We start from the raw sequence: 27,755 nt of genomic DNA, 5'->3' as shown, positions 1-27,755 counted from the left end.
TGTTTTGCACACATCTCTCCATTATGAAAGCTTTTTTTGGTAACAGAGGAGATGTTGAAATAGAGGGAGTGAGATGGAAGGAGTGAGGCAGGCATGGATGCAGGAAGGGAGGGAAGAATGAGAAAGAGAGATTGGTTTTCATGCCTGGTAGTCAGCGAGCCTGTAAATCTCCCAGGAGCATAGTGGAAGACAGCAGAAGGTTGATAGTCATCCATCACTCCTGACAACCCCACTGCTCTGGAAGGGCCTGACAGCACAGCCCTGCCTGAGAGAGGGGGAGAGAGTGAGAGGGGAAAAAAACAAGAAGAAAGATAAATAGAAAGAGATGCTGCCTGCAGAATGAGCAAATTAACTCTTCCATGTTTAAAGCAGAAGGCGAAGGGTAAAAAGAAGGTGAGGAGACAAATGTGTGGAAGGAAAAGGAAGGAGGGAGGAGGAGAAGAGCAGCAGTTGGCTGTTCCTGACACTATGTTCATCGCTCACTGAGTGCCGGTGGCAGCAGCAGTGCTGCTGCTGAGGGAGTGGAGGTGGACTGGCTAGAAGTAGCTCTGTCCTCATCACAACATAGTTGAGTTAAAAACTCATAATCTGAACAAGTGAACAAGAATCTTCCTTTCTTCAGGTCCTCTTTTTTGATATAGAAAATTTAAAAATTATTGGATTTTCATTGGATTTTTATTGCTTTATCTGGTGCTACGGCATGGTATAGCCATAGCAGCCTGTAATTACATACATTTTGAGGTCTGCGTCATGTTTACAGAATCAAAAACATGTTCTCCTAGAAATTATTTTCATCTTCTACTAATTAGCAACAGCAAATTTATTTGAAAACAAACATGATGCTGCCTGGATTACATTTTTGAATCAACTTGTTGGAGGAATGCATGTGCTAAAGGTCCACAGTAGTGTACTCCCAGTATAACTTTTAGTTGTATTACATCATTAGATATTTAAGATTATCAACTTAAATGTTTTGAATCAGGACTTTTTAGTATTTGGATCAAGTAGCTTATGTAGTTTAGCAGCCTACAGCTGTTATTTGAATGTCAAATACATATTTAATAAACATTCAGGTAAATATAAGATGACATCAGTGCCTGTAGCGGCACATACCCAATATTAAAAGACTCAGATTGGGATCCGAAACAAAAAAAACTTGACATCCCTGCTAACTTTTCCTTTTTATTTTAGTTTTCTAAGTGACATAATAAAAGAGTGAAGAAGCAAGAGTGTATCCATTGCTTTGAAGGGCGGCGTGGGCAGGGTGCTGATAAAAGGGGAACGGCATGCTCAAAGAACATAGGGTCTTATTGCCAGGAGGCTGTCCAAACGCCCTGTCAATTAAACAGATATACTAGAGTCCCTATACATCTAATAATTTGTGGCTAGCTAAATGTGATGCATTCGACACATGTTGACTCCAGAAAGAGCACATGCGGCAGACAAAAACGCACAGAAAGACTCTCCTTATCAAATGACAACATGAATATGTGATCTTATTTTAGGACCACCATGTTTCTATAGTATGTGCAGTATGATGCTAGTTAACTAAATGAAGGAAATCAAAGAAGTTGAGGTAATGTTTGTCTCTGGGCTTTCACAGCTAATTTATTGTTTGAGCTGAAAATACTCATCCATAATACAAATGGTTAATCATTTATAATTCCAGTGTTTGTTTGTGTGTGTGTGTGTGTGTGTGTGTGTGTGTGTGTGTGTGTGTGTGTGTGTGTGTGTGTGTGTGTGTGTGTGTGTGAGTGTGTGTGTGTGTGTGTGTGTGTGTGTGTGTAGAGGGGTGTGTGTGTGTGTGTGTGTGTGTGTGTGACCCCCATCAGTATCTGGAGGGTATTGGCCATTGCTGTCACTCAGTGCAAGAGAGGCCCTAATTAAAGAAGTTCCAGTTGTACATCGGCTTACAATGGAAGGGAGAGATTGCCTTTCAACTCTGTGCCCAATGCCGAAACTTCCTCCTCCTCTGGTTGAATAAAAGAGTCTGATACAAAAAGCCATGAATGCCTTAACCAAACAAAAGCTCTTTAAAAGACTGTCACCGTGCTATCTGATATCTCCTGGAACAGCACTGCTTTGAATAAATCTTTTTCAGTGAAGGAGGGAGAAGGAAATTAAAAGCTGACATTTAAAAGGCTGCTGCTGGGACTTGTGGCCCCCAGGATCAATAGCTAGGTATCTCACAACTTCCCCCGCATATTAGCTCACTTTTCCACGGGGCATCTCAGACTAAGTACAAACAAACCAAAACTACTGTAGGAATATTACTGTGTTGTTTTGTCAGTTTACCTTCAGGTGTTTGTGAGTTGGGTGAGTAGCAGAGGGGGGCAGGGTATAGTGTCTGTTTCTGTGTCTGTGTGTTTGTGTGCGTTTGTGTACCTGTAATGTGTTTAAAGGGTCCCACTCTCCTCTTCCTTGTGTCAGCACCTTGAGTTGACATTGGTCATTGGGGACCTAAACTGTCAGCAACAACATCACGCTGAAGAAAAAAGAGAAGGTGGGAGGGTAAAAGAGAGCAGGAATAGGAAGGTGTGTGTGTTGTGTGTGTGAGTCTGGGAGGTACTTGTGTTAGTGACATTGCTGACATTCAGTTGTACTGGATGACATTGTCAACATGCGACTTTGTGAACAGTCTGTCAGGTTATCTATAGTAAACTTAACTCAAGGTGATGCATGTGCTCCCGAAGGAGTCATACCTTCTCCCTGACATGCAAACACACACACACACACACACACTACTCACCCTACACATACAAGACCGTGACCTCCGTCCTCTCCCATAGGGGCCCAGGGTGTCCCTCAGTGTTCCCCTGTCATACTGTTATCCCCACCTATTGCTGGCTTGTGACCTTCCTCGCTGTCACCAGGCTTTACAGGAGCTAAGCCACAGCTGAGCTGGCCTGCTTGAGCAGGCTCTCACCATAATGCCACCCTGGGGAGTCACCCCAAACCCACTGAAAAGGCCTCCTGCTTTTCAGTGACTGCTAAAATAAACAACCAGGTAGCATTTTTTGTAAATTAAACATGTATTTTGTCAATCATAACCCAAATTAAAGCTGCAAGCAGCATTGGAGGGCCGTCGCACCACCTGTTGCTGGACTCTGACCCTTCCACGCGATAAAACAGGGATTTTACCGAACAGAACATCAGTTCTTCTCTTCTACAGCTGACTCAATCAGTGAGTTTGTTTATGTCATTATGTTACTTCGATGCTTTTAATGGTTAGTTTGGATCCAAAGAAATATTTATATAGCACACAACAACACAAACATACTAACTGAATGAGACAGCAGCAGAGCAGCAGCTTCCTGTGTTCTGTGTGGTAAAATCCCTGTTTTAGTGAATGTAGTCTGGTGTGTGTGCAGAGAGCAATATAACGGCTGTTTGTGGTTAAACCAAAAGGATCCTCCAGGTCTCTCTCTGTAGGGATCCTTTCCATGATGCTGTCACACACTTAGAATAACACTCTGAGCCTGTCAGTGGATCAAACAAGCACTTTTAGTGGACCTACTGTGATCAGGTGCAGTTGGCAGTCGACTGAGGCAAACTGGACCAATTTTTTTTGTTTTTTAAAGTTCCACTTTAATGTCTGACTGAGCTGCAGTGAAACGAGGAAAGCTTCAGTGTGACTGCAGGATTAGTTGATTCTGTCATGAGGAAACCAGCTGGAGGTTCCTGCAGGGAGACTCTGACCCATGTGACGACGTGACACCTCATCGCTTCACACCGTCGCATACTAAGAGCAGAAGATGGGCCGCATGTGTCGTACATCCTGATCACACACCTGAACACAACACAAGCTGATTTGTAACGCTGCAGTAGGAAATATTACATTATAATTCTGGTTGAAATAACCCATTTTGTCACTACAATATTTATTTGAAGGGTTCCTTTAAAAACAAATGTGTCTGAGTGCTGTTCCCTTTGTGTTTAGACCGACGGATCGCTCCCGTCTGTCAGGACATGAAACTGAACCTCCGTGTCTTGTTTCATGCCTCCTTATTTTTCTGCTTCTTGTTCTTGTACTGGCGGCGGTGTTTCGGTGTTAGAGCTTTCTTGAAGCGCCTCCACAAAGACGGCTGGCCGGTGACTTGGGCCTCCCCCAGTGGGGCGACCTCATCAGTGACTTGGCCCTCCCCCAGTGGGGCGACCTCATCAGTGACTTGGCCCTCCCCCTGTGGGGCGACCTCATCAGGGACCTGGGCCTCTCCAAGTGGGAAAACCTCCTTGTTGACTTGGGCCTCCTCCTTTGGGGCGACCTCCTTGTTGACTTGGGCCTCCTCCTTTGGGGCGATCTCTTCGGTGACTTGGGCCTCCTCCTTTGGGGCAACCTCTTCGGTGACTTGGGCCTCCTCCTTTGGGGCGACCTCCTCGGTGACTTGGGCCTCCTCCAGTGGGGCGACCTCCTTGGTAACTTGGGCCTCCTCCTTTGGGGCGACCTCTTTGGTGACTTTGGCCTCCTCCAGTGGAGCGACCTGGGACTCCTCCTGAAGGGCAACCTCCTCTGCGACAGAAGTGTTCTGTGGTGCATGGAGGTCAGTTGTGATCAAGTTGTTTACCTTTGAAATGGGGGGTTTTCCAATCTGCTCACACACCTGGAGCATCATTGGGTTTTTGTAGGTATCAACTTGTTTCTGCAGTTCCTGCGTCTTTAGTTTGAAGACCAACAGTTTAAGAGAGTCTCTTTCGCCTTTCAGCCTTTCTTCCAGGCTCAGGACTTTGGTGACTCTCTCATGAAACTCAAGCCTGAGTTCCTCCAGTTCGTTTTGCAGGAGGTCAGCTCTCTGCCTTTCAGCCTGGACTTGATCTGTGAGATCTTTGATCAGGTCGTCTTTGTTGTTGTTCGACCCTTCCAGGGGCTCGGCTGCGAGGGCTGTGGAGGAGAGACTCTTGATTTCCTGTTTGAGCCTCACCACCTCCTTGTCTAGATCGAACCTCAAGCTCTGCTGCTCCTTCAGTTTCCACTCTGCTTCTCCACGCAGGTACTTCTCATTGTAAGAAGTTTGCTGCTCCCTATGTCTCAAACCTCTTTCGTAGTGAAGGTCGGCTAGGGCTTTCTGCAGAAGCCGGTGCAGAGGTGGATCCCTACCCCAGTAGTATGGAGTTGACTGGGCATCCCACTGGTTTTGAGGTTGCTGGTCATCCCAGTGGTTTTGAGATGACTGGCCACCCTTGTGGTATTGAGATGACTGGCCACCCTGGTGGTTTTGAGATGACTGGCCACCCTGGTGGTATTGAGATGACTGGCCACCCTGGTGGTTTTGAGGTTGCTGGCCACCCTGGTGGTTTTGAGATAACTGGCCACCCTGGTGGTTTTGAGTTTGCTGGCCACCCTGGTGGTTTTGAGGTGGCTGGCCACCCTGGTGGTTTTGAGATGACCGGGAATCCCAGTAGTACTGAGATGACTGGCCACCCCGGTGGTTTCGAGATGACCAGGAATCCCAGTAGTACTGAGATGACTGGCCACCCCGGTGGTTTCGAGATGACCGGGAATCCCAGTAGTACTGAGATGACTGGCCACCCCGGTGGTTTTGAGGTCGGCCGCCACCCCGGTGGTTTTGAGGTGGCTGGCCATCCCCGTTGATTTGAGGTTGCTGGCCATCCCCGTTGTTTTGAGGTGGCTGCTCCCTCTGGGTGTTTTCATGAGGCTCTCTTGCATCCATCGGAGCAGGAGAGACCTCATTAGACTCCCAATCCATATTTTCGACAGCGCTGCTGCCATCTACAGGTAGTGTAGCTAGTAACTCCTGTTTTTCGTCCTCCAACTCCATGATCTCTCCCCAGGTGAGACCCGCAGGCAGCATTGCCTCGACTGGACTGCTGTTGGCTTTCATTGATCTTCTTAATGGAACCAATCGCAGTTGTAACGGGTTTTCAATGGTTGTTGAAGTGTTCTTCGAACGGTGGTGTGTCTCGGATGTGTGGTGAACGTGTATCTCTCTCTGTCTATCTCTCTCTGTCTATCTCCCTCGGCTCAGTTTGGGTTTCGTCTCTATTTATATCGTCTCAACATTCTGGAAGCCTCTGAGGTCATCAGTGACACCCTCATTCTGGTTCTCATTCTCACCCAACATTCTGGTTACTTACAAACTTGTTTTTGTTTGAAAAATAGTTTTTCCAGTATTGTTCATCACATAGAAATATCTCAAGATATCTCACAGCTCCTTCATGCTTTTAGCTAGAAACTCCATTGAAGCTTTAAAACGTTCATCATCTCTCCCCCTTTCAGCACATACCTCTACCTCCTTTGTGCCATTCACCACTTCATCACAGTCGTCTTTTAAAATTTTTTTAAACTTTTTCTCATTTTACATGAGTGTGTATGTGGCCGCGCTAGAGTGGGTGACATCATCGCTAGAGTGTGGAGGAGCGGAAAAATCACATGAAACTTTTGTCTTTAACTCGCTGGTTTGGCCGAACCGTTTCACCCACAGTCACAGTTTATCACTCAAAATGTAGCTTAAGTCTTTGGACACGCAGTCATGTGACTCACAACACACAGAAACGCACGCAGCGCGTCCCACGAGCCTCGGAGCGACGGGAGCACCGACCGAACGCCTCATTGACTGCCATGTTAAAATGACAGAGGAGGGAGGGAGAAACACTTCTCTTGTGCTCATTTCACCAGATAGAGACCTTAGATTACATCTACGTGTTCAGGAGACTCTCTTATGTCCACTGGTCTGCACTTTATGGCTGTGACATGGACCGTTTTCAGTAAAACCTGCATTTTCAGGGCAATGCAATAAAAAAAATCAGGGCATTACGGAATTATTCACCACGACTGAATTTTCTGCAAACTTTCATGAGTTTTCGTGCATGTTTAGGCCCCCAAAATGCAATTCATTGGGGAAAAGGAGGAGGAGAAGAAGAAGAAGAAGAAGAATTCCTTGCATTTCAATTATGTTTTCAGCCCCCTGGTTTCTTGCATTTCATATATTTTTTCAGCCCCTACCTGCTCGGGGCCTATGGGGTCCGTACACCTCTTGGTTCTTGGGTACTGGAACGTTTCCTCCCTTGCATGTTTTTCCTACTTGCATTTCTATAGGGTCCTCGCACCGCTTGGTGCTTGGGCCCTAATTAAATCTGCAAGCAGCGTTGGAGGGCCCTCGCACCTCCGTGCACGTCGGGGCGTGTGGCGGCTCCGTCCTGTGCCGGACTCTGACCCTTCCACGCGGCTCAAAATGTTCATGTATGTCGGACAGTGCGTGAAGGAGTTACACGTCACTTCCTGTTCCCATGTGGCGCCAGAGAACAGCCACTAATCACGTCCTATATTCCAGTATATGAAGTGTTGACTACACTGTGAAAATGTTGTGCAAATCAAATGATCATTGCCATAGATGTGTTACTTCCTGTTGCCACCAGGTGGCGCAATGACTGTGGTCACTAATTGGCATCTAGATGTCTTCAGGTTGGGACTCTTATTAAGCGTTTGAAAGAGATTGGATAATGTACGCTGAAGTTATAGCAGAGCCGGACAGTCATCAAACGGTATAAATTTGGTGAAGATAGGACCTTGTACAGTGGAGTTACAGCACTTTTAATGCTCATGGCGAAGGAAAATGTATTATCGAAATCACCTGGTCGTCGCGGCAACAGCTTTTGACGGAGACTCACGGTGTTCGCTCCATTCAACATCAACGTCTTGAGGCTTCCCTGACAAAATTTGAAGTGGATCTGATCAACTGGCTGGTCTTGAGCCATCATAGTGTAAAATATAGTATTTCCTGTCACCACCAGGTGGCGCTGTGACTGTGAATGAATATTGACATCTCATCAGACATGTGAAGTTTGATGCTGATTGGACCATGTACAGTCAAGTTATTAACAACTTCCTGTTTCATGGCGAGTCATGGTGAGACACTGAACTTTGACAGCTCGCCACGCCCAATCCGTTAAAGTTTCGTAGAGACCTTTAATAACTTTTCATCGTTGATGCCTTCTCTACCAGCTGACCAAGTTTGAAGTCGATCGCTGGAACCCCCTCGGACTAGTTCGTTCATTTACGTCCCCTGTAAATCGCCAAAAATGCGTGAAAAATGCAATATGGCCGACTTCCTGTTGGGTTGAGGTCATCGCTCCAAGAGACTTTTTGTGTTCGCCTTGAAGAGATACATGAACCCTCCGAATTTCGTACATGTACATAAAACGCAGTTCCGGGGCTGAGTTTAGGTGGCGCTACAGAGCCATTTTGTCACATCCATTTGCGAAACCTATGAAATACGTAATTTTTCACCACGACTGAATTTTCTGCAAACTTTCATGACTTTTCGTGCATGTTTAGGCCCCCAAAAATGCAATTCATTTGCCTAAAAAAGAAGAAGAAGAATAATTCCTTGCATTTCAACTATGTTTTTGGCCCCCTGGTCTCCTTTTTTTTTTTTCTTTTCACGTATTTTTTCGAGGCCTACCTGCTCCAGGCCTATGAGGTCCGTACACCTCTTGGTTCTTGGGTACTGGCCCGTTTCCTCCCTTGCACATTTTCCCCCCATGCAGTTTCAATAGGGTCCTCGCACCGCTTGGTGCTCTGGCCCTAATTATTTGTAGGTTTTTGCTCCTCACAGTTCACTTGCAGCACAGCTTTAAAAATGCAACCCTGCTGTTACGGCAGTCCCAGGGCAATACTAGCCTTCAAGAAAAATTACGGCTTATTACAACTTTGGATTGTAGTTAACCAGACATTGGTTCTATTGGTTATGATAAGATTGTCCTCACCAAATTAGTTGCTGAGATTTCAGGATTCATTGAAATAGCTAATCAAATAGGTCCAATGAGGCCCAACAAACACAAGCAGACAGATAACCATACGAGTTGCTAACAATCCTGGCCCTCAAGGCCCTCTGCCATGTATGTTTAAAATTTTTCCCTGCACCAACACACCTGATTCAAATGATCAGCTCATCATCAAGCTCTGCACTGGCCTGATAACAACACATTCGTTTGAATTAAGTGTGTAAGTAAGGAAACATCTAAAACATGCAGGCCAGTGAGTAATCAAGAACCGGATTGGGAAAAACTGATCTAAACCATTTTATCTTGAGGTAAATACACCCATAATGTCGAAATTAATTGCACAGAAACTTGTGAGTGTATGTAAACATGGCAAGTATGGTTCGCGAGTAAGCTGTGATGAATGTTAAAAGTTGACAGTTTGGTTATAACTAATTGCTTACTGCCGTTTTCTCTTCCAAATGATATAAGTTTGTTTGCAACCTCTCTGCCAGTTTGACCACTCATGTTTGATGCCCTCTATTTTTTTTAGCAATGTTTCCATGTTTCAAGGTTTTACCAATTACTTAGTTGGGTACATATTACCATGATCATAACTGATTGAACCAATGACCCTAGCTATAAAGTGAAATCCAAGTTGTAGTAAACAATAGTTTTTCAGCTAGTGCACAGTGATGGGTAGCCCACTAGTTCAGGCACCACAAAGGTATTAATGTAAGTGACAGCTGCCTTCGAGGATCGATATCTGCCAGTGACATATCAGTTTTAAATGGCACCTGCCAGGAAGTGATATCTGTCAGTGGAAAGCAGTGTCATGCTGTTCATGTAACTTGCAAAATGTTATGCCAGTACAGTTGCACAGCTGTGACATACACCAATACTTTCTGGCACGATAATTAATAATAATTATCTGTTATACTTTATAATATTTTCTATCTGAAATGTTTTTCAGGTAAATGTATGTAATTATAATTAGGAAAATGTAGTCAACGTAATAAATGTAAAAGGACTGAATGTAGAGACATGTCCCCTTTGACTGATATACTGTATTTTACATCGTTAGATAATTATTACTCATGCATTAATATAAAAGCAGGATTTTGCTGTTGTAGTTGGATGAGTTTGAGCTATTTTGTAACTACTTTGCATAGGACTGCAGTTAATGATTATATTCATCGTGGGTTAATCTGCTGCTTATTGCCTCCATTAATCGATTGATTGGTTTGTAAAAAGTGAGAAATGTTGAGTCCAAAGTGACATCTTTATTGTGCTAGTTTTGTCTAACCAATGGTGCAAACCTAGAAATGATTGACAAATAAGTTGAAATTATTGAAATAATTAGATGGAAAAGCAGTAAATCTTCACATTTGGGAAGCTGGAACAATAAAATGTTTTTTCATGAAAAAAGATTTTTTATCAAAATAATTGCAAAGTAATTTTCTGTCAATTAACTACATTTTCACCAGTATTTGTTTACAGTGTTATTGTGACTATATATTTATAGGAGAAGAGACACTACAAGGAGATGATGGCTTAAATGAAACACTCAAGTAGAAGTACCTCATATTTGTACCACGGCACAGTACTTGAGTATAGTTACATTCCACCATTGCTGCACATGTGTGCTAGTGTTGGAATCTGGGTGTGTGTGTGTATTGTGCTCTTGGCGGTGTCAGGTAGTTCCCTGTACTGTGGGTAGTTGGCACGCTGTGCGTCAGTGATCAGACTGATCAAAGACAACAAGAGAGGAACAGGCAGAGCTGCCAGCAGCTATCAGCCTGCCTGTCTCTGATGGCTATGGACAGGACTCACAGATCTGCTCCGCTTGCTTGTGTTATGCTGTGAAGAAACCACAGTGCAGCCAAGGTGATTCAGTGAACCACAGTTTGGTGATGAGTACATTTAACCTCACCTGATAACTGATGGGATGATTTGTCTCAGCTACATTATAGTTGTTTAATTTAAACCATTGTGCAACATTTCATTTGCAGTGTTGCAGTGTTGCCCTGATTGCTTCAGTCTGAGCTGGGGGTCAGCAACAAGAAAGAGTCCCTGGAGCAGTTTCTGTTTCTGTTTCTGTTTCTGTTTCTTGCAAATAGACCCATCAGCACAATGGATTCATGCCAAAAACTATGTCCTTAAGCTGTAGGCCACCTACAGTAACCATACATACAAACCTTTTACATGTAGATCTGCACTTACATTTACACAGATTGTTTATAACTTGGTGTAATGATGTAACTTTAAGTTTTGGTTTCTACACAGTACCAATCCTTTAACCACACATGGTGACAACATGTGTTGTCATATATCCAGTTGTCAACACTTAACACAGTTCAATTAAACAATTCAAGTCATGTACTTTTTATCATATAAAAACGTTTGTTTACATATTTATGTTAGCAAACAACTGTAAAACAGACCTTTGATTTCCATTTTCATTGGAAACACAATACTTTTTCTTAAATCTATACTAAAGTTGAACACTTCAGTTTCATTTGAATATAGTTGCATTTTATCTGGTCAAAAATGGCTATTAATCTTCTCAGTAATAGCTCTCACATTTTGAAGACACTATTATTTTTCAGATCATTCATAGTAAAGTCTGCTCAACCATCGCCATCAAAAGGACAAAGTGCTCATTCTCTCTGTAGAGGTCTTGGACTACACATTTAGAATGGTTTCTTTAATAATTTATCCGGGCTTCTGCCAGGAAGCAACGCTATCTAGCCACACACTGGATCGATGGAGATCAAAAGACAGTGTTTGGTCCTAAATGCAATCTTTTCCTGAAGTGGCACCAGCAAGGCTATTTTAGTGCCAAGCCCTGTGGCTGACTCGCTGGCTAGACTGTTCAAAGGTTAACAAAGAGGTTGGGGTTAGAAATTTCTCATTTAGACTGTCACATAAAACATGTACAGCTCATACTCACAGCACACATCCTTGTGACCCTGGGCCTAGTGTATCATGTTTTAAAAGGAAAACAGCTGCTTATAAGTAAAGTTTTATTCATAGTTTTTTCTGGCTTTGCAAGGAAATATTTCTTGAGTCATTGGTTTTGATCAACTACCTCATTAAGTCCCTGCAGATAAATTAGTTATTTGCCTCTTTGAGAGAGTGAAAATCTTACTTATTGCACCATTAAGATTCATTTGAGTTTTGCATGTTGTAAGGTTCTGTCAGCCAAATGAGGTTCAACTGTTGTAATATGCAAAAACTGCCCTCATGCAAATCATGCTTCATTTTCAAAAATGTAACCATTTTATTTAGTCTTGGATGCAATATTTAAGGATGTCTATTGTCATCTGTGCAGTGTGCGTATGTGTGTGTGTTTTGTGACACCACAGAGACACCTGTTCCAGTCTGTAATTCAGCAGTGATGGGGATGGCGGAGGGCTTTGACACGCTCCGTCGACATGACAGCTCAGACAGCATGGATGTTAATCTCTTCTAACTGCTCCCAGCCTAATTAAATCTGCCAGGGCAGCACACATGTGCAGACACATGCACACACACATGCACACATGTACTAAATTGGTCCTGGTTGTGGTTAAGTTTTAACGATCTGGAGAATGGGCCCTATAGCAGTTTGTTTGATTCTAATTCTAGGAAATTCTGTGTGTGTGTGTGTGTGTGTGTGTGTGTGTGTGTGTGTGTGTGTTCTTATACTTGCTACATGGTGAGGACCAGAACCAGTTTTTTTTTTTAACCAACACAGTGAGGGCATTTTTGGGAAGTGAAGACATTTCAGCTGCTCTTCATAATTTCAAAGGACTGTTTTAAGGCTCAGACTTGTTTTTAAGGTTGGGATTTCAATAAGGTTTCGGTTACCGTTAGTGTCTTGGTAAGGGTTGGGTTTTAGCATTTTGTTGTGATGGTTAAGGTTAGAGAAAGGGGCTGCGGAATGCATTATGTCAATGAGGGTCCATAGAAGTACAAGGATATGTGTGTGTGAGAAAGAGAGAGAGAGAGAATCAGAATTAAGTTTACTGGTCAAGTATGCTCTTAAACATACAATTTCCTTGCTCTACATCAAAGGTTGCATCACTTTGGTGTGTACATGTCTGTCAGCACACTGTCAGCTCCCCATATGCACAGTAGGTCGTCTGCATACATCACATTCTACACATCACATTATGGGCCACAGTTGGAAAGCTCACATCAATCCTGCTGTTCTTCGATGGCTACAGGTATTTAATCTACTGAAAGCAAAGGGCCCTATACATTATACATCACATTATACATATCAACAGCTGTTTACCAAACAATTTGGTAGAATTTGATCAACTCTGAACAGACCATGCTGTAACCACATTTAAAACTGTGTTTTGTGTGCATTTAATATGGACTAGATGGAGAAGAAAAATGTAAATCATAGTCAAAGAGGCAAAACTCAACATACATGAAGGGGTTGTGGTGATTTTGGAGAATCTTCTGTCAACCAAAGCCACACAAATGGATCTTTGTGTTTGCATTTGTGATAAGAGGTGGTCCTAGCAGATGGAAATGCAAGAGCAATTTCATGCAAAAACGAATACCAGAATTGCACAGGTCCTCTTTATTTCCGTAAATACAACTGTCACTCCAACCACCATGGTGCATTTGGGTCTCACTTGGAGCCATGAAAATACCAAAGAAATGCAAGGGCAAAGAAAAATGGACTTGCATTTGATAAAAATGGCATATGCAAAGAATTTGGGCTGTCAAATGCTGATTTTCATTATATGATTTCAAAAGTTACTCAAGCTCGGACAGAGTAAACACATGAAACACATGAAATGTGTCTATGTGTGCATTTCAAATGGATTGTATTGTACTTAGAGCAGAGACACCCCATGAACCTGTTACTTCACTACAGAGCAGATACTACTCTGAAGGGATAATACAATGCTCTCATATCTTGAAAGGAGTATACACATCTTCCTATGCTGGTCTTTACTTGTTTGTAAATCGTCCACTTTTTTCCTACCTTGCTTCTAAGCTTCGCAAAAAGTGTTTTGCCTTGTAGGTTGAAGACTGACTTTGTGATCAGATGTTTAGTCACAGGACGAAAAGATTCTCTTTTAATCTGTTTAGCTTCAATGAAATCAGAGAGCCACAGAGGGAGGCTGAGACTTGTACATGCCATGTGCCTCGCCCCCTACGTACCAGCCCACCTGCCTGTGTCCTCTACATCTGTCCACTTAGCCAGTAGAACCCAGTTTATTTTCCTCAGTAACTTTCTGTCCCCCACCAATATTCATCATTGCTGTGTAATTATCTTGTCTCTTTGAGTCTGTCCTTGCTTCATGTCTCTATCTAACTACAGTACTTTTTCTCTGCTTGACTGTCTCCCACCCTTGTATTGTGTATCACTCTGCCTGCGATTCAGCCTCCTTTTTCTTCGCTGTGCCTGTGTCTCTGTCATCTGTCCAGTCTCGGCTTCCTCTGAGTTAAACAGGCCAAACAAATAGATTACAAACAGTGGGCAGAGTGAAGCTAAGGAGGAAGACAATCTGAATTTGTTGTGGATAAAGAATGAGGAAGGAGGCTGTGCAGTCAAAGAAAGCCAGTGGAGTCAGAGTAAGGCTGTATTTGCCTGAGGGGAAAAGGCTGAAAAGTAGCTCTCGCAACAGATGTGCGGGGCAGTAAAGTGTAATTGAAATGCCAGCAGCAATGGTCTTATCTCCCTGCTACAGGAGCCTGCTGCCAGTCTCAACATCAGTTAGATGTCATTTTACCTAAGTCTGAATCAGCTTGCCACAATCCGCAATCCCCATTCCTCTGATGCTAGGCAGGAGAAAAGGGGAGAAATGGATGAGGGGGAGGGAAAGGAGAAAGAAAAGGAGGGAGGGATGGGTGGGGAGTCTGTAATAGGATTTCAGTAGCACCCAGTTAACTTCCACCACCTGGACTTAGTTGGTAATTTGATATGCCCCATCAATACGATTCATTTACCTCACCGCAGTATTACCATTGCCATTCATTTGACTTTTTAAGAGATATATTTATTAATTTCTCATTGCACATTTTCCCTCTACTGATCTTAATCATGCATACCGGAGGTGGAAGGAAGGGCTGCTCCACAATATTTTAGCTAAGAAAGAAAGTCCTTGGTCCAGAGGAGGTGGAAAGCCAGACACCATGGCTGTCCTCTGCGCTCCAGGCAAAGCTTAATGTTTTGGGCCAGGCAGCATCCCTCTGGGGAGAACCGTAATGTCCTTCCAGATTAGAGGCTGGCACTCCTCAGAGCTGCTGCCTTTTATCAGGAACTTTGTTACTGCAACATAGGATCATCTGCGGGACATTAAAGCTGCCTTATCGCTGCACTGTAATGTTACATGTAATGTGTCATGATTTTGTGTGATGCTGGTGTTATCTATGGTGGTAATGGCAACTTCTACCTCTCTCTCCAAAGCTCCTCTGCTTTTAGGTAGTTCATAATTTACAGCCACTCCCTAGTCACATGAGAAGGAAATGGTTGTAATGGATGAATGCATTTGTGGCATTTTAATCATATATTCACTGCACAAGGTTAAGTGTTATGCCTCTCACATTCTAAGTACTATGACCAAATATTTAAGGTGCCCTGTAGAGTTTTTATTGTAAACAAACATTTAATGGTATTCACCTAAAGGCATTCTGTGTATCCTTGAGGACTTGCAAATGTATTTGATGCCTTTTTTTGCTCCTAAAACATTTCCAAAGCAGAATTCTTTAAATAGATAGCTTTGTCTGTGTATTGCTGCTTTTCTTTGCACATCATGATCCGAGTGATAGCTTGAAACCGGTGCAGGAATAAATATCACATTGCTTGTGTACTTGTGCACTGTACAATGCAAACAAAATGCAGACCTACTTTGTAGTTCTACTAGTGGTCAAAAACTCTACTAGTGTTGAATTTCTGGGGGTTTTAACGTGGCTTCAATGTTTTTCAATGTCTTTCAGAGAGTCATTTTCAATGTGGTCAACTTCTCCAAGACCAAGAGCCTGTACAGAGACGGCATGTCTCCTGTAGTCAAGTCTACCAGCAGGCCAAAATGGTAAGTGTGCAGTAACAACAGTAGCTAACAACTACTAACACCAATTCTACAAGCATTATTTTAAAGATCAAAGCTTTCTACTGATTAGAAATGTCATTTTATGTGTAAGATTTCAGTTCTTTTTGTGCTCACTGGAATCCTAACAGAGTATTTAAAGTCTCTCTGCTTGAAAGTCTCAACTTTAAAAAACTTGAGTTCTCTAACAGTAGACACTCCCATTCCCACACACACACAAACGCGCGCACACACACACACACACACACACCCTAAAGACTGATACTTTAGATTTCCAGAGTGGGTGCGTCTGGGCACATTAGCATGTGATCCATTGGTTGCCAGTATGACGGCTGTCTGATGTAATAACGCTTGACTGATGGATGCAGAGATATGTGTGTGAGTGTGTGTGTGTGAATGAATAGGTGTGGCAGGAGGGAATGGGGCTGGTGCAGTGGGGTTGAGCGCTGCGTCTGCCAAGCAGGCTGGTGTATCCAGCGGGGCGAGGAGGGAGAACAGGGTGCGTGATGAAGTGTTGCCGTCCAAGAGGAGCCCTGACATCTGTCATCAGTTGATGGAGGGCATCCGCAGAAAAGCCAGGCATCTGCCACACTGAGCTGTTTGCATCTGCTAGCCTAGCACCCGCACCGACCATACCGTAGCACTGCGGTCGCAGGCTAATGGGAAGAGACAATGGGCACGACACCGTAGACAGGAAAGATGAACTGTTGTCTGTGATACAACACAGTGCAGCATGATGCAGCTCTGCTCGACTGCCTTGCTCTCTCTGATTTGACTCCACGGTGTAGTTGTTACTTTGCACTCAGAGTTTCTCTGTTGTATGGCTTTTTCATGGTCCCATCCACTACTATTGTCTCATCCTGCCAAGCATTTATTTACAGTTGGCAAGTGCTTACTTTAAAATTGGTGTTATTTCTCAGATGAGTGTAGTTACACTGTCAGTTAAATCGCTGTGTAGACAGCGCTGTAAAGCAAAGTTATGCCCTTGTTTCTTTATATGTGGTAAGTGTGTCATGGACAGGTAATTTAGCTGACATCTTGTGCCAGGTAATTATTGTCCCACATTATGGAAAGTGCTTCTTCCTCAATGGTGTTGACTCCTCATTTGACATAATCTTGAATGTCTGATGCGTTAATCTGAGCAGCAGCCTTGTTGGGTCATTTAGGTCCCAAAGCTTCTCGTAATACGCTAATCATGCAACCCTGGCCATGTTTATGTTTCAATAAGCCCTCATAAATAGGTATTTAAGTGACAGACACAGCAGGAGGTAACCGAGGCAGAGGCCCGGCTCCAATTACCTCCCAAGGCTAATACTGTTTTAACCGCCCCTCTCAGCAGTGCCATCTAAGAGGCATCATGTCTCATGCACTTGTAGAGCCATTTTCTGTCTGGGGCTTCCAAGACCACAACTGACATTGTTTGTGTCCCCACAAAGTGGTCAAGATGCTTTTAACACAACCTCCTCTATTTGACTTTCCATGAGCACAACAAAGCACAGACAGCTCCTAAAGTAGCAATCTTCTTTTTGACAGTTACAGATATGGAATAAATAAAAAGGCAGAGCGTGGAGAGCTTCGCCTGTCTGATCCAAACTCACACAGGACAGGATAAAGAAGGTACAGAGAGAGAGAGAGATAGAAAAAGGAGAGAGAGAGGGAGAGCTGCAGAGAAACAGACAGGCTGGAGGAAGAAAAACACAAAGTACAAGAAAGAGAGATTACTGAGACAGGTAGACAGGGAGGAGAGAACGAGAGAGAGTGAGCGGGAAAAGATTGCTCCCTCACTATCCACCAACCACCACCACCCACCACCCCACGTCTGTATTTATCAAAAGAATCGTCAGTATTAGCCCAGGAGTTGAAGCCTTTATCTCCCTGTGCAGGTGCCTTATGTCCTGGGGCCCCAGCATCGTTCGGTGCTGGAGGCTGCAGGGCTTGGCTAGCCTCAGCTAAGCTGGGCGTCTCAGTGAGAGACAACTGGCAGATTACAGTCCTGCAGGACGTTCACCGCTACAGGTGGAAGGATCTATCCTCTATCCCTTCCTCCATCCCTTTTTCCTTCTATCCCTCACTCCATGAGTTCTCCAGCCAAGAGACATCACAGCTGACACAGACTCGGATTAACTGTATCATCTGGCATTCAAAAACAGCTACAGGTTACATGTTTGATAAGTAATGGATGATGGGAACTAAATTCAACTAATTAAATAGGACTACATTGCTTTTGAAATGTGTGGCAGATTAACACTAATTATTCTTCATCATGAACAGCCGAGAAAAAAACATGAATGTTATCCTGTTTTAGGCAATCTACATTATGCGGAGCTTCATTGTATATTGTTTTTTATTTGTGTATGTTTGTGTTATGAGCATCATTAAAGCATAATAATGATATTTTATGGACTTTTACAATCAACACCCTCGTGTATCTAAATCTGTGTAGTTGATCAGCTGCTGAATAAAAGCAAACCTGAATCATCTTGTAGACTTTAGCGCCACGTTCTTTACTCACCATGAATTCCAAAAATATTAAATCTTTGAAAGGAAATTGGCTCTCTTGATTGTTAAATGACTTTAAGTTCAAATTGAAAAAATGCCAGTGTGTTTGTGAGACAGAGGACAGGGAGTAAACCATATTTTATTGTACTAGTCTGTCGAAGACAACAGCCCCCTTGGTGACTCTAGGTGCCAACCGCATTCCCTGTGGCCTGTTAGATGTGAGACTGCTAGAGCAAAGAATTGCCCAGCATCGTTATTTTCTGAGATAAGCTAATTAGAAAGTCAGAGAGCGTGGTGTAATGCAGCTGTTGGAGGCCGGAATGCCGTGGGGTGGGGTAATGGCCAGGATGGCTGCATGAGATCGATTGCATCAACCAACAGATGCTTCATACGGAGTCCCGTGTGGAGGCGGAGTAGGAGGAGAGGACACAGTATGGTAGCAGAAGATATTTGCCAACAATATGTATAACACATATTTTAATTATTCATCAAGTTGGAGATCAATTGATAATTAAAGTTAAAATATTTGTGAACTAGTTGATTGTTTGCTCTATAGATAGTGGACGAAATTCCCATCACAGAAGCCCAATGATTTATCTGCTCTTTGTTTCACCTCACTGATTTAACATTTACATGTAATTCTAACATTATTGTTACTTCAACCTCACAATCTGAAATATATTTCTTTACATAATTTCTAGCTTGTTAGATATGTGATGTATAATATTTTGTAAATGTTGTGATATGCGGTGTCTCTTTTAATTAACTTTCCACTTCTTCGTCAGTCAGTAGGTGTGTGGATAAAAATAGGTACACCTCTAACTGAGCTAACAGATGAACAGTCAGAGTTGGAGGAAATGGGTTGCCAAACATTGCTTCTAAAGTTAGAACTAGCCAACCTTGATCAAGGGTAAATGCTTTTCCCTCCTTTTTCATGGGAGGCAACGAAAAGAATGCGTTTTCAAGCAGTTGTGCTCCACTCTCAGTCAGTCAGTCAGTCAGTCAGTCAGTCAGTCAGTCAGACAGACAGACAGACAGACAGACAGACAAACAGTCAGTCAGTCAGGCAATTTTGCTTTTCTACCAAAATCCTTCCTGTAAGCATGTGATGCAACAGCATAGTGAAATTCTATTTGGAGATGTCTGCCTCTCCATCGGGGAGCGTGTTAGCAGTAATTGTTCTGTCAATCAGCACAGCTCTGGCCTGCCTGCTTCCCCTGCCACTTGTTAAGCCCTGACAGAGGGCGAGGGGTGAGGAGAGGTGAGGCGGGGTGAGGGAAAGCAAAAGGATACCTCCACCACACCGAGTGTCACCCCTTGCTCACCTTTGTCTTCCTTTACAGTGTTTTCTCCTGAAAACTCACTTCCTGCCTGTTTGTCCTCCTACCTTTTTACTTATTTTCCCAGTTTTTATATCTTGTTTTGTTTTGGTTCTTGTTGGCATCTTTCTCTGTATTTTCTTTTATTCTTTTACTTCATCCATGTATCCAGTGTTATCCCTTGACGTTTGGATTCCCCATTATGGTATCAAATCTTCATCTCCAGTTAAATGTGTTGGTGAACTTAAAAAAGGGTTGATGATTTTCACATATCTCATGTTCTGCTATGAAGAGACTTTGTAACACACATAACAAAATTGTAGGCCCCATTTCAATGACACAATCCTTTGTGTATTTGTTGTATTTAAATGGTAAAGTGATTAGAAATATAGACAAAAAGAAATGAGAAATTCCAGAAAGAGACCAGAATTATGCTATGGCACATGGGATACACAAGACTGGCTCATATTTTTCCACCCATTGGTCCTGCGGTATGACAGAAATCGTCATACTCGTCAGTCTTATGAAAGAAACCTCTTATCCAGTACCACACACACACCTCCCATCCTCCCAACTGCTGCACTGCTGAGCTGGGCTGTCTGGGTTCAAATGTTGAGAGTGTGTGACAGTAGTGAGGGAGATGGTCTCTCTCTAGAGGACAGAGTGTCAGGCAGTAAGCTGAAGACAGACAGACTGTAAAGGTTGTGTGAGAACTACAGCAGACCTCTCTGACTCCTCCCTCCAGTCAGCAAGTCCGCGCTCTCCTCTTCCCTCTCTTCCCCTGCCGCCGAGCCACTTTGTCCAATTAACCATGTGGCATGCCTTTTAATAATAGACCTTTTAATTGTCGACAAATGAAGAGTGATGTAAAATAGCTAATAGCTGGTGCTAATTATTAGGGGAATTGAACGCTTGTTAATTAAGGGCAAACAGGACAAGGACCAGCTCGGGTAATTTGAGCAATAAAACCGAGACTAACGATTCATTTCCAAACAGACTCGCTTCATAAAAACATCAAGCAACCCCCAGTTTGCTGTCTGAGAACACTTGCTGCCCCCATCCAAGCTTTTACTACTACCACCATACCCCCTACCTGACTCACACACACAGACACACATGCATGCTGTGACGCACATGTAAGTATACACAGAGGAAATGTATGTTCTCCATAACACAAGACAAACCGCAACTATGTGGTGTTTTCAGAATGTAATAACATAGATTATTTGCTGCAACAAGAGTCTCAGTGGTACGATACAACATCTGAGTTGCTTGTTTAGTATTAAAACACGATTTATTAAAATGAATAAATTCCCTGTGTAGTTGTTGACTAATATTGCTTCCAATTCTCATTGATATTTAGTGCTAGAGTGTCTCATCTATTTCCCTCTTTGCTCATCTCCCTGTGGTCATATTTGTTAGACTTGAGGCTAAAGGAAAGAAATGGATTGTCAGCCATGGCTTTACAAATTCACTGTCTTCCTTAAGAGACCGGAGGAGCGCTACTGTCTTTTCACATCTATGTTTTACTGTAACATAATTTTCATTACACCTATACTGTGCCTGTGGCCTGTATCTTTGCGTGGCTGCACATGCATTTAATTTAAAACAGAGACTATGGCCTGTGCCATTTCCTCGCTCTCAAGCCCATTTTGGAATGGGAACCGTAGCAATCATTCGACAGCCAGTATATGGGTTTCATATAAGATTCTTAGATTAAAAAATGTTATATATGATGTTCCCTCTCCGTCAACATTGTCTGTATGATAAGGGAGACGGACAAAATCTTTTAATAAAAACCAAGCACAGGAGAAAGTGAGAGACACACACAGACCAAATTATCTGTCACCAGTTCGACTGCCGAGAGGAAATGGAGTGATGTATGAATCGGAGCGAATATTTGGAAGAAGAAGAGAATACCTGATGTACTGTAGCTGTGAAAGTGATTTGATAACTCTAAGCCAAAACCTGGAGTGGTGTTCGTCTTCCGGAGCAATTACCTCCCTTTCCACCTCACTTCAGTTGTCTTTAAAGACTTGAGAGGAAAGTGATCACAAAGCTCTGTTTTATTAGATGAAATGGCACCTCCATTTCCACTTTTCTCTTCCATCTGGGAGTCTTTATTCTTCTGGGTAGGACAAACCCGAGAGGGAGGCAGAGGGGGGAGAGAATGAGAGAGAGGGAGAAGCACCAATCAGAACAATCAACAGCACGTGCAGCTTCCTTGTTCACAGAAACTCATTAGCATGCTGCCAAAGGAAGTGAAAGAGGATTATGTGGGAGAAATAATGGGACAAAATGTAACAAATAGATTAATAATCTTCTAGATGAGGATAAGAAGGATGTATGTGAGTTTGTGTGTGTGCTGCAGTTGTGCACAGCAGCACATGCTTGTGCAGAGTTTCCCACAGAGAAAAGAGTGCAAGAAAAGGAGAGAGAGAGAGGAAGGGGTACTGCGACAGAGAGGCAACTTGCTCATGGCCCTCCATTCAACCCACAAATGACTTACCTGGACAGTTTTATGTTTGCCTGGAGGAGAATTAAAAAGGCACTTCATTTCCCCTTTTACAGGCTGGGTACGCATGTCAGCGCAGCCCTCCCTGAAAGCGCTCTAATCTAAATGCTTTTGTCAGGGGAGATTTGGTAGATTGCAGCAGGCAGAGGTACAAATTGGTTGTGTCATCTTATAATGAACTAGGTGAGGCGTTGCAGTTTTTCTGCAGCCAGCAGTCCCCTGATTACTGTACTGTAAGTCAGTTGCTGCTTTTAGGATTGTAGGCAGAGGACCTCACCTTCACCCCTCCTTGTTCAGGCAGATCTCATGAACGCTGCAAAATGTTTTGTCGTTGTGAGCCCTGCGTGACACAAGACAAATTCCTGAACAGCCCCTAAAGTAATTTTATACACACAGGTTCCTTGCCTCATGCTGGATTTACGTTGCATATATAGCAGCCAAGCCTGCATGCAGTGCAGAATACTGTGTGAGGTTTTGGGTGTTGATGCTCAGCTATAGGCCGTTTAAAGCTTATTGGATGTGTTCAGCACGATGGCGAGTTGACCCCCTGACTGCAACTAAAGGATTATTGGTATCTCAGCGTTTCCACAAAGCCATGCTGTCAGGTGTTTACGGGACATATTAGGACACTCTGTAGGACTGGTTGCTATCTGCATTCTGTGTGTGCGTGTCAGAGGCAGTAATGAATTCAGATAGCTCAGCTAAGTCAACACTGGTGTGGTGCAGGTTCTAGCTCCACAAATGCTTCAGCACAGCCTGTATGTGAGGCTGGCAGGCCCATGAAACCACTCTCCTCTCTCTTTTGAAAATAGATCCATGAAGAAGTCCGTCTTTTCCCCTAATTGCATTCACCTCTCTTCGACAACTTTTTTGTTCTGTTCTTATTGACACATACCGTAACCCTGCTCTGTGCAGATACACGTCAATGTCAGTCAGACAGAGTCACACACACACACACACACACACACACACACACACACACACACACACAACTTCCATTTGCTCCCAACAGTCTTTTGTCTTAGCTTGCTGTCATTTGATCATCTCCCTCTATTACTTTGTCCACACATCTAAATTTGTGCTTTTTTGTGTCAAGACACTTTCATGGATGTGTTGCTTGTATGATTGTATCAAAATGGGTCTCCTCTCTATGCTGCTCACGTGTTCGGGTGTCAGAGATGTGAGCAGTGAAATGGAGTGTGAAGTTCGGGGGATTTGATTGTCTCTAAACTCACCCTGGAATTACTAATTACTGGACCAAAATTAAAGTTACAAAAAGAAAGAGAAAGCAATCATTGAACCAAAAGTTCCACAAAAATATTATATTATTTCATGTCATATTACTATTGAATCAGTATCTTTATATTTATATATATATATATATATATATATATATATATACACACACACATATATATATCCCACTGCTAACAGATCATTTTGTATAATGGTTTGAGAAATCAACTCCGAGTGAAAAGCAAGTGTTTGATAGACTATCAAAATTAAAAAGTAGCCATCAATCCACTCTTCACCCACATTTTATGAGCATCTTATTTTTTAGCATGAAGCTAGCTATAGGCTTTGTGCTGTTAAACTGGCTTGCTGTTGTGATGTTTTTAGTTGTTTCCCCAATAATTCAAATCATCCACAGTTGAATCGCCAGTCTAGCCGTCCATTCGTAAAATGGCCATTTAAAAAAATATCCCCGGCATCACTGTCCACCACACAAGACAGGGTAAAAGCTTAAGCTGACAGCACAAACCTCAGTGCACCAGCTAAGCTATTGTTTTCCTATAGAGAGAGCTATGCCACTCAGCCAGGCGGTGTATGTGTGTGCGCATGTGTGTGTTTTTTCCTAGGTGGCCCTGGGTGTGTGTACATGATTTCCTCTGTGAATGTGTGCATCTGTTTGTACTCTGTGTGTTTGTGTTTGTCAGCATGTTTGTTGACGACACTGTAGGACATCAGGGTGGGATTGCTCTGAATGTGAGGAAACAGCTCATCTGAATATAGATGGGTCCCATCTGGAGGCGGTTGGCTTTGGCCCTTCATAATTTTGTAAGCAGCTAAGCATCTGGGGCCCACTAATGAAACTAAAGGCACAGGAAAAGGCCCTGGGCTACAGCAGGCTGCCTGTAGCTGTCAGAAATGGAGGGAGGGGGGTAGGAATGAGGCAGAGCGGAGGAATGGATGGAGGGAGACATGGGCCAGGAGGAAAGAGTGTGCTGAGAATATCAGAGGTCTTAAAGAGACCTAGATGGCTCCTTTGAGAGAACAGGCAAGAAAGCCAAGTAGGCCATTAGAAAACTGAGCCATAAAATGAAGACAGTGGTGTCTTTATTGTGGCACATTAACTTGGATGTTCATGCGGAGATAGCTGCACTATGTGCCACTGTAATAAGCAATATAACGATGCCACAGTATAGAATAATGCACTTTTATAAAACACTCTGCTTAAGTAGAATTATGTTAACTACTAGCATCAGCTTTTGAAAGCAGCTTCAGACCCTAATAGCTAACCTGAATTTTGTGACTGGCCTACAAGTAAATCCCAGCAGGATCTTTTCTTGCCTGTCACTTTTCATCTGTTGCTTTTCTTGTTATCTGCACAAAACTGAAGAAGATGGAGGAGAAAGGCTTTCATCTTCTTGAAATAAAGTGAATGAGGGAAAAGGTTTAATGTGCTTGGAACACACTGACACATTTTGTGTTTCTTGACGCTATGCATTCCTGTATATCCTGAACTTAAGTCTCTGTTTTCCAACCACTGCTCCCGCCACTTGCTCCACATCCTTTTGCCTTGCATCCAATAATGTGGATGACCCTGAGCAACTGTACTGTCCACAGTGGCTACTACTTGTGGTTTGCTGAGAGAACGGAAAGCCATGGGCCCTTTTTCTTAAACTTTATTATTATAGCTCCTTTATTCCTTCCCCAGCCTGATTTCCCAGTGGAAATGAAATGAAAAAGCAATTGGTTCTCCTTTTTATTACTGTCATCTTTGTTTTCTGTCCCAGAGAGTAAGATTGCCTGATCTCAGAGAGTTGCACTTTTACCCCCGATCTGATGTCACAGGGAACAAAAACAGTAACAGGGAAAATAACAATCAGCATCACAAAAAAATGGCCTGTCAAAATGAGCGTGTCTGAAACTGGAGGGCCACCAGCATGCCGACACCCACCAGTTGTTTATGACGGGGTGAGTCAGTCAGCATCTGATGGTGGCCTTCACTATCTGCCAACTCCCACAGTCCAGGAAAAGATGTTTTAGAGGAGATTAGGACCACAGACAGTAGGGGGATGAGGGATGTGGAGAGAGGAGGCAGAGGTGGAAGCGGGAGGTAGAAGAATGGAAGGTGGGAAAGACGAATGGAGGAGAAGGGATAGCTGCAAAAAAAAAGTGGGGATTAAAGCATAGAGGAGGAGGAGGTGGAGGGGAGCAAGAAGGAGCAGGACTCCCCTGAGGTTCCTACTAACCCCGCGGAGACATGCTGACGGGGGATAAGACTCCTCATGCACAGCGCCTCAAATCATTTATTCATCGGCTTCATTAAGAGAGAATTACAAGGCTGCTTAAGGACCCCCAGGTCACTCACTGTTCTCAGTCATCACTATTCTTAATGAAAGCCTCCAGTGTGTCCTGACTGTCAGCTGTTTATGGATGGTAATATTGTGGATTTTGAGGAACAATAAACATCATGTTAAGGACAGACTTTAGCATTTATACCGTTTTATTTTAATCAGTCATATTTCATTAATAAGTTGTGTTATTTTCAGTCAGCAGTAGATATATACAGTGGTGCTGCTAATCAAATGTAATGACACAATGCTGATTTTCTGTTTTTCTCATAATGGACACGTGTGATGTTGAAACAGCAGACAGTAACCTTCATTAACAGCCAGTGTCAGTCTCTATGGTTTCTCCTGCCTATTTCATCTAACTTCAGCTAGCAGACAGTTCAACACAACAGTGATTGTCCTCTGGACCTGTGTCCTGGACACGTGTAATTATAACCGAGGAAGATAATTAAGGAGGCGGAGTGGAAGACAGATCTCGTCGTTTACTGAACAATGCCGTCCAATCTACTCAGGTGTATTCTACTTCCTGAATTATCAGCTGACATGTCAGCGCAATCAGCCAGAAAGCCCCTTGCTCGGTGTGGAAGCCATGAATGTCAACACGCAAACCTCTAATCTAGTTAAGACATCTGTTGATGACATCTGAATATGCATCGAGCAAAGAGCACGTCGCTGTTGTCTCTCATAAATCTCACCTCTTGATCATCAGTGAGTCTGTCAAACAACTTTGTGATTAATACATTTCTCATTTACTTTTGTGTGGTGATGATAATTATTTATTATGTGGTTTGAATAAAAAGCAGCTATATTGTCCCTGGGTTTAAATTTGAGTGTGTATGCTCACAAGAGGAATAGATACACCAAAATTTGTCAAACTCAAATGAAACTAGTGCATTAACAAGACAAGAGCTGTGAGCCTTCACAAGAGTGAAGCTGCACTTATCAGCACAGCAGTGCTTTGAGCTAAACTAGTGTGGCAACATGCACGTAGTGACAATGCTAAGATGCTGATTTTTAGCGGGTATGCTTACCATGTTCATTATCTTAGTTTAGCCTGATAGCGTGCTAACAGTTGTCAATTAGCACTAAACACAAAGTACACACAAAGCTAGATGCTAACTTAAGCTAGAAGTTAGATGAAAAGTTAAGGGGTGACCAAAGTGTATACAATTCAGCCTGAGAGGAACATACATGTGTGAATTCAAATCCAAACCAGAAATCTCAACCTCATGGTGACACTAGAATAAAACTCACCAAAGTTAAAAATGATTCATCATCCAGGTATCATGAATGTCTGTGCAACATAACTTGCAAAACCATATTTCTGGACCAAAGACGTGAGCGGAACTATTCGCAGACATTTCCATAGAGCCATATCATGAGCGTGGCTAAAAAATTAAATCTGTGCAATATTGATGCAAGAAAGAAGTTGCATAAAGAATGACTGGCCCTACATAAAAGCATTTTTTTTCTCAATAATTTCATTTTCTAAAAGATTTCAGATGGCATTCTGTTGGATGATTGCCTTTTCATGGCACAAAACATTTTCTAAACATCACATGAAGGAATATTTACAAGCACCAGTGGGTGCTGGGCATATGTGTTTGAAGCACAGTAGTAGGCTCATAGTAGAGAAAGAGATAGAGACAAAGATTGAGAGTCTATAGAGTCAAGGCATAGGGACCCAGTGATGCAGTCTGTTCAGCCAGTTGTAAAAATGAATGAATATATAAATAAAAATGTTTTTTATGCATTCAGTGGTCAGGGCACGGTTGGAATTTGTTATGATTTTTTGATGTGGGACTGGTATTTAAATATTAAAATGCAAATACACATGATCCCACACACACTCATTGAATATTCTTTAGGGGATTATCATTGAGGACCCCCGTCTCCATGTCTCCTTAAGGACATGTGATGTCATATCCTCAGGTCTCAGGTCTGATAATGGACCAGAGGCTGATGTTGATAATGAGCTGTTTTGCATTTGATTAACACCTTGAATATCTTTATCTGTTATGTTTGCCGCAACAGCATTTTTATATGTTTGTCAATGCAGACAAGTGTG

At 42.9% G+C, this 27,755-nt stretch overlaps 1 protein-coding gene across 1 annotated transcript in view; it reads left to right on the top strand.

Moving 5' to 3' along the window:
• The window catches only part of agbl4 (AGBL carboxypeptidase 4), a 281,572-nt gene that overhangs the window by 99,441 nt on the left and 154,376 nt on the right, over positions 1 to 27,755 (top strand). The window contains exon 4 of the mRNA XM_070832739.1: positions 15,667 to 15,761. Coding sequence (XP_070688840.1) covers positions 15,667 to 15,761 — 95 coding nt within the window. The remainder of the gene's footprint in view (positions 1 to 15,666; positions 15,762 to 27,755) is intronic.

This window comes from Pempheris klunzingeri, chromosome 6 (genome assembly GCF_042242105.1).
Source record: "Pempheris klunzingeri isolate RE-2024b chromosome 6, fPemKlu1.hap1, whole genome shotgun sequence".
In the NCBI taxonomy this organism is placed as follows: Eukaryota; Metazoa; Chordata; class Actinopteri; order Acropomatiformes; family Pempheridae; genus Pempheris; species Pempheris klunzingeri.
Note: the sequence above shows the minus strand (reverse complement) of the source record. Positions and strands in the feature narration are given on the sequence as shown.